Here is an 18,685-nt window from a genome sequence, read left to right on the forward strand (position 1 = left end):
TCCATATTGACTACAGCTGCTCCGGTAATGGCCTCAAATGACTATTGCTGGACCTCCACTGGCCTCCAATGACTACTGCTGCTCCTTCACTGCATTTGTGACCTTTTTCCTGCATAGACCCAGTAATGGTGAATTTCCTGCATAGAGCCTTTAATGGTCAATATTTAAGTCTAAAAAAAAAAAATGACTTTAAGATATCGAAAAGATAATGATGTTACTGACATGTAGAGCCCTAAATTCAACCAAATATACTACTTCCGTATCATATAGATGCTTAAAACTATGAAATTCGAAGAAATCCGAAACTCGGTTGAACCGAACTTTCCCAAAAAAATTTGAAAAGTTCGCTCATCTCTAATGTTCACATGTACTGTATTTTCTATGTGTTGGCCAGTGCAATAAGTGTAACTATCATTCGTTGTTGGCGGCAGGATCCGCTGGTAAAATCCTGCTGCCGGCATGTCTGTTCAGGCGCACGCTGAGGATGGAATTCATCCAGCAGCGCCATTGACAGCTGACAGGTGAATTCCATCCTCGGCGCTCACCCAAACAGACATGATGGCAGCATGATTTTACCAGCGTATCCTGCCACCAGCAAGGAATGATAGTTACACTGTGGCTGTACCCGAGGTGCTTAGAGTGTGCTGTAGGTGGCAGACTCCTGGTGAGCATGGTGCCTTTTGTCATTGCTTCATTGCGTCCATAGAGTAGATTCTATGCAATCTTGGGTGCTGTACTGTAATCAAAGGAGTAGTGGTTTGGCGTTGGTGCTCCACATTGGAACACCTCATCACTACTTCCTCCACCCTCTTCACCATGAATATATCTTCAGCTGTCCGGCCTCCTGCTCACTTTGGTCATTTATGCTGTATGTGCATGCACTGCTGCTGTTAACAAGTAGTAAAAAAAGTAATCAGCTCACCATCTGTTGGCTCTCTTCAGTGCTGCGGATCCACACCTGGCTGGTGTGCGCCAATATGTCCAAGGAAAACAATGATCCAGCACGTAGCAAAAAAAGATGCCTTTATTTTCCAAATGCAGGTAAAAACATGTGAATCACCATAGTGCAGGGACCCCACAGAGATCAGACGCGTTTCGAGCACATGCGCACTCTTGCTCACTGACAATCCCTCCCACCACATTGCATACTTAAATACCCTGAGAACCAGGTGCATTGCACTGGCGTGGGAGTGGTTAAATGAACTTGTAGTATGCTATAAACATTGTTACATAGTCAAAGCCTATATGTGTAGTACTCAAAATTATATGTACATAAATATAATAACATTATAGGGCATAGTGCTAAAAAAAAAGGAGATGGACAAGATGATTAAGTTTTACGTATTTAGTATTAGGTCTTGTTGCATCAGAAAAAGCCATGCCATAAGTACATGGGAAAATAAACAGCTGTAACCAATATAGAACATTTGACAATAACATATAAACATGGTCAGCATTCCCCTATGTATTTATCGCTACCTATCCAACCAAAACACATATAATATGAAAAATAATTCATTGTAACTACTATGTGCAATGTAGGAAAAGGATGTGAACCCAACAATCTCCGGTTGTGACCTGATCAATCTCAATGTTAAGCTATTAGGCAATGTTTTTGGTGTGAACACGAGCCAATAATGAATGAACACAAACAATAGAGTTTTGGTGATCATAAATGACGGAAAAGATATGAGAAAATGTACACAACATGAAAATAATAAAACAAAAGAAAAATTCATGAAGTAAAATTAATAATGAAATAATAATTCACAACGTACATTCATGCCCTCCGGGGCTCGTGTGCCTAATGTAAACTGCCAATAAGCCTCTCGATCACGTAAATGTTTGTGTATATCACCACCTCTTGCTGATGGCACAATTTTTTCAATACCATAAATTGTGAAAAATCTACAGTTAGACTGATGGCAATTGATAAAATGTAGTGATGCACCTGATTTGTTTCTCAAAAGATTTCCAGTGATGTCATTTAAGTGTTCCAATGCGCGAACTTTTAATTTTCTGCTGGTGCAACCAACGTATTTTATGTTGCACATGGTGCACTCAATGACATACACTACATGAGTAGAATTACAATCAATATGTTGTTTAATGGAGAACTGTTTAGAATGAGAATTATTATGAAATGTATTACAAACTTTAGAAAAAGAACAGGTGCGGCACGGATAAGTCCCGCACTTGAAAAAGCCAAGTCGTTGTAGCCAGGTTGGGGAAATCTTATCTGATAGGACTAAACTCGGAGATAGCATGTCCCCAAGGGTCTTAGCCCTTTTGGGGACAATTGCACAACCCTGAGCCAGTAATTCAGCTAACCTATCATCCTCCTGCAAAATATGAATATGTTTCTTTATGATATATTTTATGGAATCAAAAAGCGGAGTGTAGGTGAGCGATAATACTGGTTTAGGCAAATTTGTCTGTTTGTTTTCAGATGTCTTGTGTTTAGGAAGAATTAATGTTTGTCGGTCTTTGCCTCTGACTATATGTCGGGCTCTATTGCAATGGAAATTACTATACCCTCTTGCTTTCAGCCTGCATTCTAGATCAAGGGCCTCCTGCTCAAAGGTGTTGGTATCTGTGCAATTCCTCTTAATACGAGTCATCTCCCCAACGGGGATGGCTCGTATAGTATGAGGAGGATGATTGCTGTCAGCTCTGAGCAAAGTATTGCCTGAGATGGGTTTACGGTAAGTAGAGAATTTAATTTTTTCATTTGGTAACCCCTGCAATAACAGGTCCAAGAATTCAATGCAGTTTTTCTGAAAATTGTGTGTGAATCTCAAATTATAATTGTTAGAATTTAAATATGACAGAAACAATGGTACGGAAGATTCATCTCCGTTCCAAACCATGATGACATCATCGATGAATCTCCCGTACCATTGCAAGCAAGAGGAAAAAGGATTGGACACAGAAAAAATGTAATGTTCCTCCCAAAAGGACATGGTGAGGTTGGCCAACGAAGGGGAGTGTCTAGCCCCCATCGAAACCCACTACATTGAAGGAAAAATTTGCGATTAAACATAAAAAAATTGTGGCTCAACAAAAAAGAGGCTACTTCAACAATAAATTCATTGAGTTCGCTGGTGTACTGACCATATTTCTGTAAGTGAAACTGAAGCGCATTTATTGCTACTGTCCATGGAATGGATGTATATAATGAAGTGACATCACAAGACAGCCAGTGCCACTCTGGCTGCCAAGTGACGTCACTAAGTGATGTGAGGACATCTCTGGAGTCTTGCAGGTACCCCGGGACACGCCTGACTAGTGGCTGTAACAAGCTATCCAACCATGCAGAGAGTCTCTCCAATAGTGACCCAGTGCTGGACACTATAGGTCGCATTGGAGGGGGGACAATCCCTTTATGTGTTTTCGGTAACGCATACATAATAGGAGTGATGGGATTCTCAACAACCAGGTATTCGGATTCCTTGTTGCTTAGAATGCCCAAGTTCACCCCATGTGTGACTATCTTGCGTAATTCTTCCAAGTATTTATTAGTAGGATTGAATGTTAGTTTGTGATATGTGGACTCATCACTCAATAAATCCTCAATTTGTGCTATAAAATCTGTCTTATTCATAACTGTTACAATTCCACCCTTGTCAGACATCCTGACAATGATGTCGTCGAAGGTGGACAATTCTTTTAAAGCCGACTGTTCCCTTGGGGATAAATTGTGTTTAAAGTGTTTATGTTTAGTGTTGTCCCCAATCATATGGGCAATGTCCCGTTCCACCACATTCTGGAAGCGATCCATACAGTCTGCACGAGACTGGACAGGATAGAATCCTGGATTCTTGGTGGAATGAAACACATTGTTGTGAATGGCACCTGGTTCGCCTATGCCCTGTAAATCCAACAATGACACAAGAGCCTGTTGCTCAGAAAATTTTTTCCCAACAAACTCGTTGGCAATCCCATCAGAGAAATCACGCGCTATGTGAACAGTGTCAACATCAAAGAATGGTCTGCGCACAGTGAGATTGCGAACGAACTTGTTAACATCACATAGTATAGAAAAAGCATTGGGTACATTGGTGGGCGCAAAATTTAAACCTTTAGACAATACAGAAATCTGATCCTAGGATAATACCCGAGTGGATAAATTCATTACGTTTTTTTTCTCCCCTGACTCCTCAATTCCCGTGCCTCCCCTCCTCCTATGTTTCCTACCGCCCCGACCGGTCCTGTTTTGTTTTTTGATTTTTTGTTTTTTGAGAAGTATGAGGCACTGTTTGATGCCCTGGGTGAAGCCTCAGAGGCTGAGCTATCGACATTGTCAGTCTCTAATTCAGAAGAGCTAAAGGTGACTTTCGGTTTCCTGAATTTCTTCTTCTTTTTGTTTTCACCCTTTTTTAGGATGGACCTTGGTGTAAAGACACTGCGCTCCCAGCGCCCCCACTCGTACACTTGTTTTTTAATATAGTCATTTGTGTCACGTTCAAATTTTATTTTTTTCATCTCCATGATCTGTTCTTCCAATTGTTTAATGCGGTTATTCATGTTGGTATTGAATGATTCATAGTCCGGTACGTCCTTGTAATCAGGCAAAGCTTCCTTCATTTGTGCTATATCCCTTTTTAAACCTTCCAATTCCAAAGCCTCATATTTGGTAATAGCTTTCATGAGGCGTATGGAACAATCACTCAAAGCATCATTCCATTCCGTGACAAACTCCTCACAAAAAACTTTAGATGGTGAGCTGATTACTTTTTTTACTACTTGTGTGCATCTACTGGCTAAATCGAGCTCCCGTCTGTATTCATGCATGGACAACAAATAGTGAACACCCGATTTAGTGCATACCCTTTTTGTGATTGTGAACTGTGCTTCACCTGCCGTGATGGCAGAGAGCGAGATGGATCGCACAGAAAAAGCAGCATTGTTATTTTCCAATAGCAGTGTCACCAATAACAGCACGGTGGACTTTAAAGTATTGATGCACAAATTGGAGAGATTACAAAGCCAGGAAACCAGAGTCTGGTGGGACCATGTTACTCTAAATAATTATATCAGTAACGCAATGATCCCACGTGGACTCCGCATCAAAAAAATTCCTACTAAAGTTTTTTGTGAGGAGTTTGTCACGGAATGGAATGATGCTTTGAGTGATTGTTCCATACGCCTCATGAAAGCTATTACCAAATATGAGGCTTTGGAATTGGAAGGTTTAAAAAGGGATATAGCACAGATGAAGGAAGCTTTGCCTGATTACAAGGACGTACCGGACTATGAATCATTCAATACCAACATGAATAACCGCATTAAACAATTGGAAGAACAGATCATGGAGATGAAAAAAATAAAATTTGAACGTGACACAAATGACTATATTAAAAAACAAGTGTACGAGTGGGGGCGCTGGGAGCGCAGTGACTTTACACCAAGGTCCATCCTAAAAAAGGGTGAAAACAAAAAGAAGAAGAAATTCAGGAAACCGAAAGTCACCTTTAGCTCTTCTGAATTAGAGACTGACAATGTCGATAGCTCAGCCTCTGAGGCTTCACCCAGGGCATCAACCAGTGCCTCATACTTCTCAAAAAACAAAAAATCAAAAAACAAAACAGGCCCCGTCGGGGCGGTAGGAAACATAGGAGGAGGGGAGGCACGGGAATTGAGGAGTCAGGGGAGAAAAAAAACGTAATGAATTTATCCACTCGGGTATTATCCCAGGATCAGATTTCTGTATTGTCTAAAGGTTTAAATTTTGCGCCCACCAATGTACCCAATGCTTTTTCTATACTATGTGATGTTAACAAGTTCGTTCGCAATCTCACTGTGCGCAGACATTTCTTTGATGTTGACACTGTTCACACAGCGCGTGATTTCTCTGATGGGATTGCCAACGAGTTTGTTGGGAAAAATTTTTCTGAGCAACAGGCTCTTGTGTCATTGTTGGATTTACAGGGCATAGGCGAACCAGGTGCCATTCACAACAATGTGTTTCATTCCACCAAGAATCCAGGATTCTATCCTGTCCAGTCTCGTGCAGACTGTATGGATCGCTTCCAGAATGTGGTGGAACGGGACATTGCCCGTATGATTGGGGACAACATAAACATAATCACTTTAAACACAATTTATCCCCAAGGGAACAGTCGGCTTTAAAAGAATTGTCCACCTTCGACGACATCATTGTCAGGATGTCTGACAAGGGTGGAATTGTAACAGTTATGAATAAGACAGATTATATAGCACAAATTGAGGATTTATTGAGTGATGAGTCCACATATCACAAACTAACATTCAATCCTACTAATAAATACTTGGAAGAATTACGCAAGATAGTCACACATGGGGTGAACTTGGGCATTCTTAGCAACAAGGAATCCGAATACCTGGTTGTTGAGAATCCCATCACTCCTATTATGTATGCGTTACCGAAAACACATAAAGGGATTGTCCCCCCTCCAATGCGACCTATAATGTCCAGCACTGGGTCACTATTGGAGAGACTCTCTGCATGGTTGGATAGCTTGTTACAGCCACTAGTCAGGCGTGTCCCGGGGTACCTGCAAGACTCCAGAGATGTCCTCACATCACTTAGTGAAGTCACTTGGCAGCCAGAGTGGCACTGGCTGTCTTGTGATGTCCCTTCATTATATACATCCATTCCATGGACAGTAGCAATAAATGCGCTTCAGTTTCACTTACAGAAATATGGTCAATACACCAGCGAACTCAATGAATTTGTTGTTGAAGTAGCCTCTTTTTTGTTGAGCCACAATTTTTTTATGTTTAATCACAAATTTTTCCTTCAATGTAGTGGGGTTTCGATGGGGGCTAGACACTCCCCTTCGTTAGCCAACCTCACCATGTCCTTTTGGGAGGAACATTACATTTTTTCTGTGTCCAATCCTTTTTCCTCTTGCTTGCAATGGTACGGGAGATTCATCGATGATGTCATCATGGTTTGGAACGGAGATGAATCTTCCGTACCATTGTTTCTGTCATATTTAAATTCTAACAATTATAATTTGAGATTCACACACAATTTTCAGAAAAACTGCATTGAATTCTTGGACCTGTTATTGCAGGGGTTACCAAATGAAAAAATTAAATTCTTTACTTAACGTAAACCCATCTCAGGCAATACTTTGCTCAGAGCTGACAGCAATCATCCTCCTCATACCTTACGAGCCATCCCCGTTGGGGAGATGACTCGTATTAAGAGGAATTGCACAGATACCAACACCTTTGAGCAGGAGGCCCTTGATCTAGAATGCAGGCTGAAAGCAAGAGGGTATAGTAATTTCCATTGCAATAGAGCCCGACATATAGTCAGGGGCAAAGACCGACAAACATTAATTCTTCCTAAACACAAGACATCTGAAAACAAACAGACAAATTTGCCTAAACCAGTATTATCGCTCACCTACACTCCGCTTTTTGATTCCATAAAATATATCATAAAGAAACATATTCATATTTTGCAGGAGGATGATAGGTTAGCTGAATTACTGGCTCAGGGTTGTGCAATTGTCCCCAAAAGGGCTAAGACCCTTGGGGACATGCTATCTCCGAGTTTAGTCCTATCAGATAAGAGGTCCCCAACCTGGCTACAACGACTTGGCTTTTTCAAGTGCGGGACTTATCCGTGCCGCACCTGTTCTTTTTCTAAAGTTTGTAATACATTTCATAATAATTCTCATTCTAAACAGTTCTCCATTAAACAACATATTGATTGTAATTCTACTCATGTAGTGTATGTCATTGAGTGCACCATGTGCAATATAAAATACGTTGGTTGCACCAGCAGAAAATTAAAAGTTCGCGCATTGGAACACTTAAATGACATCACTGGAAATCTTTTGAGAAACAAATCAGGTGCATCACTACATTTTATCAATTGCCATCAGTCTAACTGTAGATTTTTCACAATTTATGGTATTGAAAAAATTGTGCCATCAGCAAGAGGTGGTGATATACACAAACATTTACGTGATCGAGAGGCTTATTGGCAGTTTACATTAGGCACACGAGCCCCGGAGGGCATGAATGTACGTCGTGAATTATTATTTCATTATTAATTTTACTTCATGAATTTTTCTTTTGTTTTATTATTTTCATGTTGTGTACATTTTCTCATATCTTTTCCGTCATTTATGATCACCAAAACTCTATTGTTTGTGTTCATTCATTATTGGCTCGTGTTCACACCAAAAACATTGCCTAATAGCTTAACATTGAGATTGATCAGGTCACAACCAGAGACTGTTGGGTTCACATCCTTTTCCTACATTGCACATAGTAGTTACAATGAATTATTTTTCATATTATATGTGTTTTGGTTGGATAGGTAGCGATAAATACATAGGGGAATGCTGACCATGTTTATATGTTATTGTCAAATGTTCTATATTGGTTACAGCTGTTTATTTTCCCATGTACTTATGGCATGGCTTTTTCTGATGCAACAAGACCTAATACTAAATACGTAAAACGTAATCATCTTGTCCATCTCCTTTTTTTAGCACTATGCCCTATAATGTTATTATATTTATGTATATATAATTTTGAGTACTACACATATAGGCTTTGACTATGTAACAATGTTTATAGCATACTACAAGTTCATTTAACCACTCCCACGCCAGTGCAATGCACCTGGTTCTCAGGGTATTTAAGTATGCAATGTGGTGGGAGGGATTGTCAGTGAGCAAGAGTGCGCATGCGCTTGAAACGCGTCTGATCTCTGTGGGGTCCCTGCACTATGGTGATTCACATGTTTTTACCTGCATTTGGAAAATAAAGGCATCTTTCTTTGCTACGTGCTGGATCATTGTTTTCCTTGGACATACTGCTGCTGTTAAACACTGTTTTTTACAGACACTGTTAGCACAGGTGCCATAGACTGGTGCATGGACGACCTGAAGCCACTGCCCTCAATTGGGATACTCAAAGCATGTGCATCGCTCCGCCTGCCCGAACAGTGACTAAAGGAAGAGTGTGGCCTGGGAGATCACGGCACATGTAGAGACAGCGAGCATGCATGCATCGCAATAGTGACCAGAGGGAGCAGGAGGCAAGCCAGCTGAAAATGAAAATATTCATGGCAAAGAGGGAGGATAAAGTAGCGGTGAGGTGTACGAAAATGCAGAACAAATGCCAAACCACTACTCCTCTTTGACTCTTAATTGCAGTATGGGACCCAAGATTGCATAGAAACCACTCGATGGATGCACTTACAAAAGGTATCATGTTCACAAGGCACCTGCCACAAAGGCACGATAAGGCCAGCAGTCCAGGAAACCATCCAATAATCTTTATTCTTTAAAAGTGTCACGATAAAGACACTCCATACACAGAAAAGTAGCTAACATATTTCGATCAACCAAGCTTAGTCATAGCATTTTTAAGAAACTTTCTATTTTTATTCCCCTAATGATAAGCTAATTTTATTTTTTTTCTTAGTTTTTATCCTCCTTATCAGCCATATGTTTTACTGTCTACTGACAGAGCCATACGAAGGCTTCTTTTTGCCCATATGTACTTTTAACAGCAGTCCTTATTTTAACATAAAATGTAACACAAAACTAATAAACCAAAAATTATTTATAGAGTAAAACTATTGAAAAAAATCATTTTCAACTGCTACAGGAATGGAGGTCAATTTTCTAAGCATGCTTCTTTCACTGTCTATCTGACTGCTAAAAATAGCGGAGTACAGCACTTGACAATTTCTGAAGGTCCCATACAGAATATAATGGCTTAGCGGTCCTCGCATAGAGAGTAGGCTCAAAAGGTATGGCCTCAGTACCAGCCATAGCGCCCCTGCTGAATACGTCTGAGAATTAAACAGTATAAAAGAAAAGTTTTAAAAAGTCTAAAAACACTGCCCTCTAAAAAAGTTCATCCCATCCCCCTTTCCATTTGTCAAATAAATCTAAGAATATAATTATATTTAATTTCATTATATATAAATATAAAATGTATATAAACCCAATTTATATACTTTGTGTTATGTTTTAATAGTGTAAATAATTTCGACTGTGCCCAAAGGTAGTGACAGCCAACATGATCAACATGATTGACAGTGTACCTTTCTGTTTCTGTTGTGTTCTACACTACTGGCATAGCATGGTACTGAATAGGGATGAGCGAACTTTTAAAAAGATTGGTTCTGTACGACCTGGCAAACTTTCGTGAAGTTCGGATTCGTACGAACCGAACCTAAAACGAACCTTGCTATAACAGCTTAATAATTGCAGCTACAATAGTGAGAGACTGATACGGTATAGTTTCGTTTAGTTGCAGTTGCTATTACAATGAAAAAAGGGGAAAAAAATCTAAGTGCAAAAATTGTGAAAAAAATTAGCCAAGGTGTAAGTGATTACATGGGACATAGGACACAAAGTTCCTTGGACCCAGTAGGGTGGAAAACAGACATTTGACAGTGGAACCAGCAGCAGTAATAGCACTGTATTGGACCCAGTGTGGAGGAGGGGTAGGAGGAGGAGGCAGTAGCACTTGATTGCAAACAGCCCAGTATGGTTGAAAAGAGACTATTGGAGGAGGCGGCACCAATTGATTGCACCAAGCCCAGTATGATTGGGAACAGACTATTTGAGGAGGAGGAGGCAGTACCTGATTGCACCCAGGCCAGTATGATTGCGAACAGACTATTCATGGAGGAGGATGGTCAGCCTTGGAGTGGTGGCCTGGGATTCCTCGCTGATGATGTTGGTTACTGCACTTTCCAGAATACGGACGAGTGGGATGATGTCCTTGATGCCTGCTCACAGGGTTGCGTCGTCAAAAGGGATCAACAATTGGCATGACATGTTCGAAGAAACCTGTGCACTATGAGGTTTATCACATGTGCCATACAAGGTGTATGACTCCCTGCTGCAGTGCAGAGAAAAGGTTCCTCCCTTTGTGGGCTACAACACTTCCCACCATTAGTTGACCTTGGCTCAGCCATTCATATATCTCCTACCTGATGGTCCAGAGGAGCTCCTGCCCACTGTGGCTTAGTTTACCCAGGCTCAAAAAATGGAGGACAGCCTGAGAGCGCTGGGCCTGACATCGTTGGTAAGACACCGGGGCAGGTTGGACTGCAGTCAAAGCGGTGGATGGTTGCAAGCTGGCAGAGGCAGAACCTGTGCAGAACTGGCCCCCTAAAGCACCGGGGAGGTGACAGTGACAAGAATGGGCTAACTTTCTGATGGTCTTCTGGGGGAATGTTGACCCAGTGGGCAGTTACAGACATATACTGCCCTTGCCCATAATTAAAGGACCAGACATCAGCACTGTGGTGCACGGTCATGGACACCAAGATACCCAATGAGTCGCCAACATTTTTCTACACAACTGTGCAGTGATGGGACAGCTGATGGGACTTTTTTTTGTTTCTGGGACAGTGATGGGACTTTTTTTTGGACTTTTTTTGTAAAACTTTTTCAACCTGATTGTAAAGATATGAACTGATTTTCACAGAAAACCATGATACAAGTGATTATAGGAGTAATAATCCCTTGTATCCTGGTCTATTCTGTGACAAAGGTACAATTTTGCGTCGTCGTTGTTATTTTTACCAGATTCGTAACGAACTTTTTCAAATTCGTAACGAAACTGGTCGGTAACGGTTCGGTTCGCTCATCACTAGTACTGAATGTACATACAGGAGAGTCCTTTCAAAGCCTTGACTCCATGCTGCTGTAGGTACACTGCACTTAGTAGGGGGAAATGCATCCAGTATGGAACACTTTGCCAAGCTGAGTGCAAGAGATACTCACGTACAATGTTCTAGATCACATCTGCCCAACACCGAGTGGTTCTGGGTAGGTGTGAGAGCTGCAGTATGCTGGTGAGCTGCAGTTATATGATGTAGCACTGTAGTGCTTAAGATGTTGGCCTCTACATTTATATGCAAGGGCTAGTTTTTTTGCAGTTAGCTTTTTATTAACATATTGGGGAAGATGCTTTCACTCATTTAATCCAATTATCTGGGACATAACGTGACCAATTGTAGCGCTGCATACTTTTTTGTTTTTTAAGGCATTCACCAGGATAAATAACAGCATAATTTAATAGTTTGAACATATTGACATGTGGCAATACCAATTATTTTAGTGACGTTTTAGTTTTTTATTTAAAGAAAAAAAAAGGCAAATGAGGTATTTAAAAAAAAGCTAATTTTTTTACTGCTTTTTTTAGTCTCTGTAGAGGATTGACTGCTAGTGCAGTACAATGTTATGCTGACACATTGATACCTAGGACAATAATGGCGTTCCCAGAGACCATCATGACCCCAATCGGCAGTCTGTTTGTTTATTTTCTTTTAAATCAACTGGTGTCAGAAAGTTATATAGATTTGTAATCTACTATTATTTAAAAATCGCAGATCATTGCATACTTTTTAGCTTCTATATATCTTGCAGGAAATGTTATTTCCAGTCTGACACTGTGCTCTCTGCTGACATTTCTGGCCGTGACAGGAACTGTCCTGAGCATGAGAGGTTTTCTATGGGGATTTGCTGCTGCTCTGGACAGTTCCTGACATGGACAGAGATGTCAGCAGAGAGCACTATTTATGAATGTAAATAAAACAACACATCCTGCAGGACAAACAGCAGCTCATAAGTATGTGAAGACTCGAGATTTTAAAATAGAAGTAAATTACAAATTTATATAACTTTCTGACACCAGTTCATTTGAAAGAAAGATTTTTTTGCTGGACAACCCCTGTAAGGCATGACAAGGCAGACACTTTGGCATTTAGTCTGTTAAACTTTTGGGATCAGAATTATCTCTGATCCCGGCCACTAACAGCAGGTGTCAGTGGATGGTACCAGCTGGCATCTGTGAGGTATGGAACAAGCTCAACTCCTAAACTCACTCCACAATGCAGACAAGATGTGTACATAATTGAGGTGTTAACAGGTTGAAAAGGTATAACATATATATTATGCTTTTGTATTTTTCGGTTATGATCCCACAATGTATTTTTAGATGTAAAAAACTGCTGTTTTTTTTTTTATAACAAATGCTAATAATAATGATCATGACCATTATTCACGCCGGTCATTATGAAATAGCGGCCGTTTTTTTTTCTTTTTACCCAAACAGACATTGTGTGAACATAACTTTGAGGTAAGAACTGGCACTGACTAAAGTGGGATGCAGAGTCTAAGATATGGTCAGTTCTTTACTTATTTACCCCCCCCCCCCCCCCCCCCATTGTGGACAGGAGTCAGAGTCAGCAATGTAGCAGTCGGGATGTAAGCTCAAGATAAAGCATGCAAAAACAGGGCAATGTTCTTGCTAGGCAACCAATCTGCAGGTGGTTCAAAGGCATTTTAGGTTTTTGTGAACTGTATTTATGATGACAGGATACATATCCCCTCCAGGAGACGCTGCCATTGCTCCAATGCTCACTTGATAGTCAGAAGTTTTTATTTCTCTCTGAAGCAGCCCTTTGGCAGTCTCGGCTCACATACATGTGCTGTTTTTCTGATGAAAGACTTTTGTGATCACATATTTATAGGCAGCCCCCATCTATTTCCTACATTATGCAGAGTGTAATGCTTATGGTTTAGAGTAAAGTGGCCTCTGTCAGCAGAACAGAACATACTAGAGATTGAATTAGTGCTCTGATTGTGCTAATCTAAAGGTTAGAATTTACCTTCACTGGATGTAAGTAGTTTTTCATTAGTTCTGTTGAATTTCCCAAGGAGCTTTAACTCGCAGCCAGTTTGTTTGTCATTTATTGCGGTGTCTAACCAGCGTCGGCATGGAAACAGGTATTTAATATCCGTCTTATCTGACGCCTGTATGGTGATTTGATCTAGATACCATCCAGCTCCATAACCAACAGCATTATGTTCAATATGTACGCTAGACAGCATTCCCAAGTCCACAGCCTTCATTTTGAAGGCATTTATCTAGGATGAATGAAGAATAGAAATTTGCAATAATATATTTTATAACATATAAAACAATGCAACTTTGCTAAACAAAATAATAATAAAAAAAGGTTCACATTATGACCCAAATAAATGACTTGATTTTATATTTCTTAAACACAGGTGGCTCAGTTTGTGACTTGTGCCCTATTGGTACCCATGTGGGATGAAAGCAGTAAATATAATGTACACCTGGCCAAAAAAAAAAAAAAAAAAAAAAAATATATATATATATATATATATAAATAAATAAAAATAATAAAAAAATATAAAAATATATATTTGTCTAACTCAAAAAAAACCCTGTCTATTTTCTTAATTCCAGCACATGGATTTCCTGCAGAGAGATTCCCTACTAGGGACCCCCCAGAGCAGAGAACCTGTCCTGTCCATATATAACATTGTATGGTCAACCATTCTTTGATAATTATTATTAATTATTGTGACCTGCTGAATGCAGAGACAGCTGTTTTTGGAGAAGAGGTAATTATAATGAGAAATGATCCTGTGCAATGCCATGTCATTGTTGTACTGTACAGTATTTGCACTTTCTTGGCTTGACATCAATATAGAAAGGTTTAGTCTACATTCACACATCCGTAGTGCAGCCTGCGACCGTGGACCGCACTACAAATGTGCATCTATAGTACTTCAGGCTTCATGGAACAATACATTGGCACTTCAATAGCATAGTGATCTAGAGTATGTGGCAAATAACTATTAAGGTCCTATTTTTTTGCGGCACGGATTGTGGCCTCGTACACACTTACGGACGTATGAATGTGGCCTTAGGGGTAGTGATTTTTGACAGCTAGATATAGCTAAAGGTACTAACTGATTCCGTAGCACTTTACATAGTTTGTCAATTGTGGTCCCTGTCCCCATTAGGGATCACAATCTAAATTTTCCTATCTGTAGGTTTTGGGTGTGGAGGAAACCACAGTACCCAGATGAAACCCACATAAACACAGAGAGAACATACAAATTCTTTGCAGAGGTTTCCCCAGCGCTGCAAGGCTACAGTGCTAACCACTAAGCCACCAGTATAACCAGTAGGAAGAGGGAGACTGTGATCCTGCTGTAAAGAGCTCTAGTGAGACCACATCTGTAAGACTGTGTCCAGTTCTGGAGACCTCACCTACAAAAGGATATTGATAAAGCAGAACGGGTGCAAAGATTGGCTAACGGTCTCAAGCATAAGACACATCAGGAAAGACTTAAAGGAGAACTCTGGCCAAAACATATATTTTAATATGTTATTACCATATCAGGCGTATAAGACAACTAGGTGTATAAGACGACCCCCAACTTTTCCAGTTAAAATAGAGAGTTTAGGATATACTTGTCCTATAAGACTACCCCTTTCCCAACACACACTAAATTAATAAAAAAATGTCCGACAGCAGTGAAATCTGAGAGGCAGAAAAGCAAGTACAGTAATACCAGTAGGATACAAGGGTGGCCAGACAGGTAAAAAAGGTGTGTTTGTCTGGGCCCAGCGCCATTCTACTGTATCTCTTTTTTCCCTACCCCAGATGCCTGCAGTTTGCTCTGCCCTTCATACAGTCGCCACATACGGCAGGGATGCAGCTGTTTTTAAGCTCCCCCCACCATATGCGGCCACCGCAGATTCCCCAGTCTGGTTCCGAAGTTTTTTAGCAACCGCCCTATAAGAAGACACCCGGTGTATAAGACAACCCCTGACTTTTGAGAAAATTTTCCTGGGTTAAAAAGTAGTCTTATACACAGGAAAATACTGTACATAAGCAAAGTTAGACAAATTCCTAATGTACACTAATTATGAGAAATGCACATATAGTGCTATTTCCCTTAATTTAGTAGATTAGACAGGCTTCAATTTCTCTAAAAGACCGTGACATCACGAATCAGGTGTAATTCACATGAAGTGTCCAGCAGGGGGCGCAGTATATGTAGAAGTCTATGTAGTGTAGTGTCTATGTATGTCTATGTAGTGTAATGTCTTTATAGTGTAGAATAATTTGGGGAGCAAGGACACTTGCAGGAAGGGAGAGAGGTGCCCGTGCATCTAACTACCTTCCCCCTCCCTTCCTGCACGGTACTACTCCTTCCATCATCTGCTCATACTATGAGCACTCCTGACCCGTGCTCAGCCCGCACGGCACCGGGTAGGGAGGGATTGAGTGCCCGTGCATTTAAATACCTTCCCCTCACCCACCCTGTGCTGCCCGATGCACAGGGAGGGAGAGAGGGAGATGCAAGTGTACTTGCTCCCCAAATTATTCCATAAAAATCAATAAAGGATATTGCACTGTAAAAAATCATTTCACTAACACTACACTACATAGATTTACATAGACATTACACTACATAGACAAACATAGACACTACACTACATAGACTTCTACATATACTGTGCCCCTTGCTGGACACTTAATGTGAATTACACCTGATTCGTGACGTCACGTTTGTTTTTTTTAGAAAATTTGAAGCCTGCCTGATGTACTAAATTAAGGGAAATAGCACTATATGTGCATTTCCCATAATTAGTATACATTAGGAATTTGTCTAACTTCACTTATGTAATAACATATTAAAAAATATGTTTTGGCTGGAGATAAAATCGGATGTGTACCGCATACATATGTGTACAGCAGAACAAATGTGCTGTTTTTAGTAAAGTAGCTTACACCACTGTGCGTTTTTTTTCTCTGCATCTGATTTCTTCCTGGTTTGCTCTCTGAACTGTGGCCCTGCTGTTGCCATAAAGTGCAGACACTTTTCCCCTCGCTGCATGTAAAGTAAAAACCAACTGCCAGTACTAATCAGACAGATCATGTGACTGCGACTGAACTGAGCAGTGTCTGAAGTTACCCAAGCTAGCGGATACCTGGCAGGCCTTAACCAATGGCAACAGGTTATGAAATAAAGCAACACATGGGGGGTAGTGAGTCTATATCTCTCAAACGATACATTTTAAGAAATGCTTGTACATTTGAAAGGTTTTTTTATTTACGTAATGCATCATTATAGACCTAGTTTTCTTTGTGACACCACCCCTTTAAAGGGGAACTCCAGCAAAAAGCTTTTTACCAATAAGTGAAACATATTACAAAGTTATATAACTTTGTAATATGCTTCTTTCCCTTATCTGCCCCCCTTTCCTATCTTTTCCCCCCTCAATCCCCCACCAGGAAATGAAGTAAACTCATTCTTACCTATTGACTGTTGACCCCAGGATGCTCTATGATATTTTGTGCCATTTGTGCCATTTTGTGACAATGACATCATCAAGTGAGAGGCGGGTCTAAGCCCTGTTAAGCCAGCCTCCCAGAAGACTCCTTCCTCAGCTCTGATTGGCTGAGCAAACTGTTAGACATCTAACAGTTTTACAGAGTCAGTTAGACATCACAGAAGACAAAGTGCATCATGGGAAAGCCCAAACCAGGAAGTGAAGAAAAAAGGGAGACACCAACTGGAGTTTCAGGGACCTGCAAACAATGGGAAATTCAAATGGAGACAGACTCCGGAGGGTCGGTAAGTATAAAAACTATGTTTATGATTGATTGTTTTTTTTTTTTTAAATCAGCGCCGGAGTACCCAATTTAAGGATCTAAATCTGTAAAGTCTGGATGAAAGAAGGGAAAGGAGAGTCATGAAACCTTTAAATATATTAAAGGACTAAATAAGAACAAGAGGACACAGTGAGAGGTTAGTTGGGGGAAAGATCAGAAGCAACGTGTGGTTAATATAACTTTACTGAAAGAGTAGTAGATGCTTGGAACAAACTTTCATCAGATGTGGTAGGTAAATGTACAAAAACAGTATGCAAACCTTCCTGGGATAAACATATATCTATCCTAAGATAATTATAAAGGAAATAAACTATAAGACTAGATGGACCAAATTGTCCTTTTTTGCCAAAATTCTTCTATTTAATCAGATGTGCTCTAAAAATACCCTGATAATAAGATTTATTACAGGAACTGTGGTTCATTTTTGCAGCCAGACTGTAGGCAATATAATCAGAGATTTATCATTTTGGTGACAAAGATGGCAAATGTCTTGTTATATGTATGATATGCATACGTTTCTGAACCACGCGATGGCTACTTTATTATAAATATGGTTTTCAGTATTATGTATTCTATGTGGTGTGGAATACTTATCACAACTCTCTATCTCCCTCCACTGACCTGTATAAAAGGTCACAAAGCTTCAGGGATCTTTCTAATAAATAGTTATGGGATTTATCGACTCTTATTTTTTTTCACTGCCCCAACCAATGTATCTTTCTTACTTATTATTTGTAATATATATACTTCCCGTATACATTTCTATAAGCCGGTATACATAAAGAGAGAAAATGATACTACACAGAAATCCAAGCTCTCTCAAATATATTACTATGAATTTCTCTGTAATACTAGTTCTGCCTCTTCACACATGCAGCCTTATGGAAGCACATAAAGAAAATATATGGTGTACATGGTGTATGCATACTGTAGGTATCAATATGTAGTGCCTGAAAAGAGAAGGCCAGTGATGGAACTTATTATTATCAATTTAAGATACCTGGTAACTGAAAGTGAAATCAATAAATATGTATAAATGTAACAAATGAACATAGTATTTCTTGCAGAAAACCCCTTTAAGAAGTTTAAAGGGGTATTCCAGGGAAAATCAATAATTTAGCAAAGGAAAGGGTTAACCAAGGTTAACACTTTCCTAATATACTTACCTGTTGTTTTTTGGCCCCCCAAGGAGATCTCCGG

At 40.1% G+C, this 18,685-nt stretch overlaps 1 protein-coding gene across 4 annotated transcripts in view; it reads right to left on the minus strand.

The window, feature by feature from the left end:
* Positions 1 to 18,685, minus strand: part of RP1 (RP1 axonemal microtubule associated) — a 313,669-nt gene that overhangs the window by 68,396 nt on the left and 226,588 nt on the right. For all 4 annotated transcript variants that reach the window (XM_069957582.1, XM_069957581.1, XM_069957583.1 and 1 more), the window contains exon 49: positions 13,652 to 13,910. In XM_069957582.1, coding sequence (XP_069813683.1) covers positions 13,652 to 13,910 — 259 coding nt within the window. The remainder of the gene's footprint in view (positions 1 to 13,651; positions 13,911 to 18,685) is intronic.

This window comes from Dendropsophus ebraccatus, chromosome 2, assembly GCF_027789765.1.
Source record: "Dendropsophus ebraccatus isolate aDenEbr1 chromosome 2, aDenEbr1.pat, whole genome shotgun sequence".
In the NCBI taxonomy this organism is placed as follows: domain Eukaryota; kingdom Metazoa; phylum Chordata; class Amphibia; order Anura; family Hylidae; genus Dendropsophus; species Dendropsophus ebraccatus.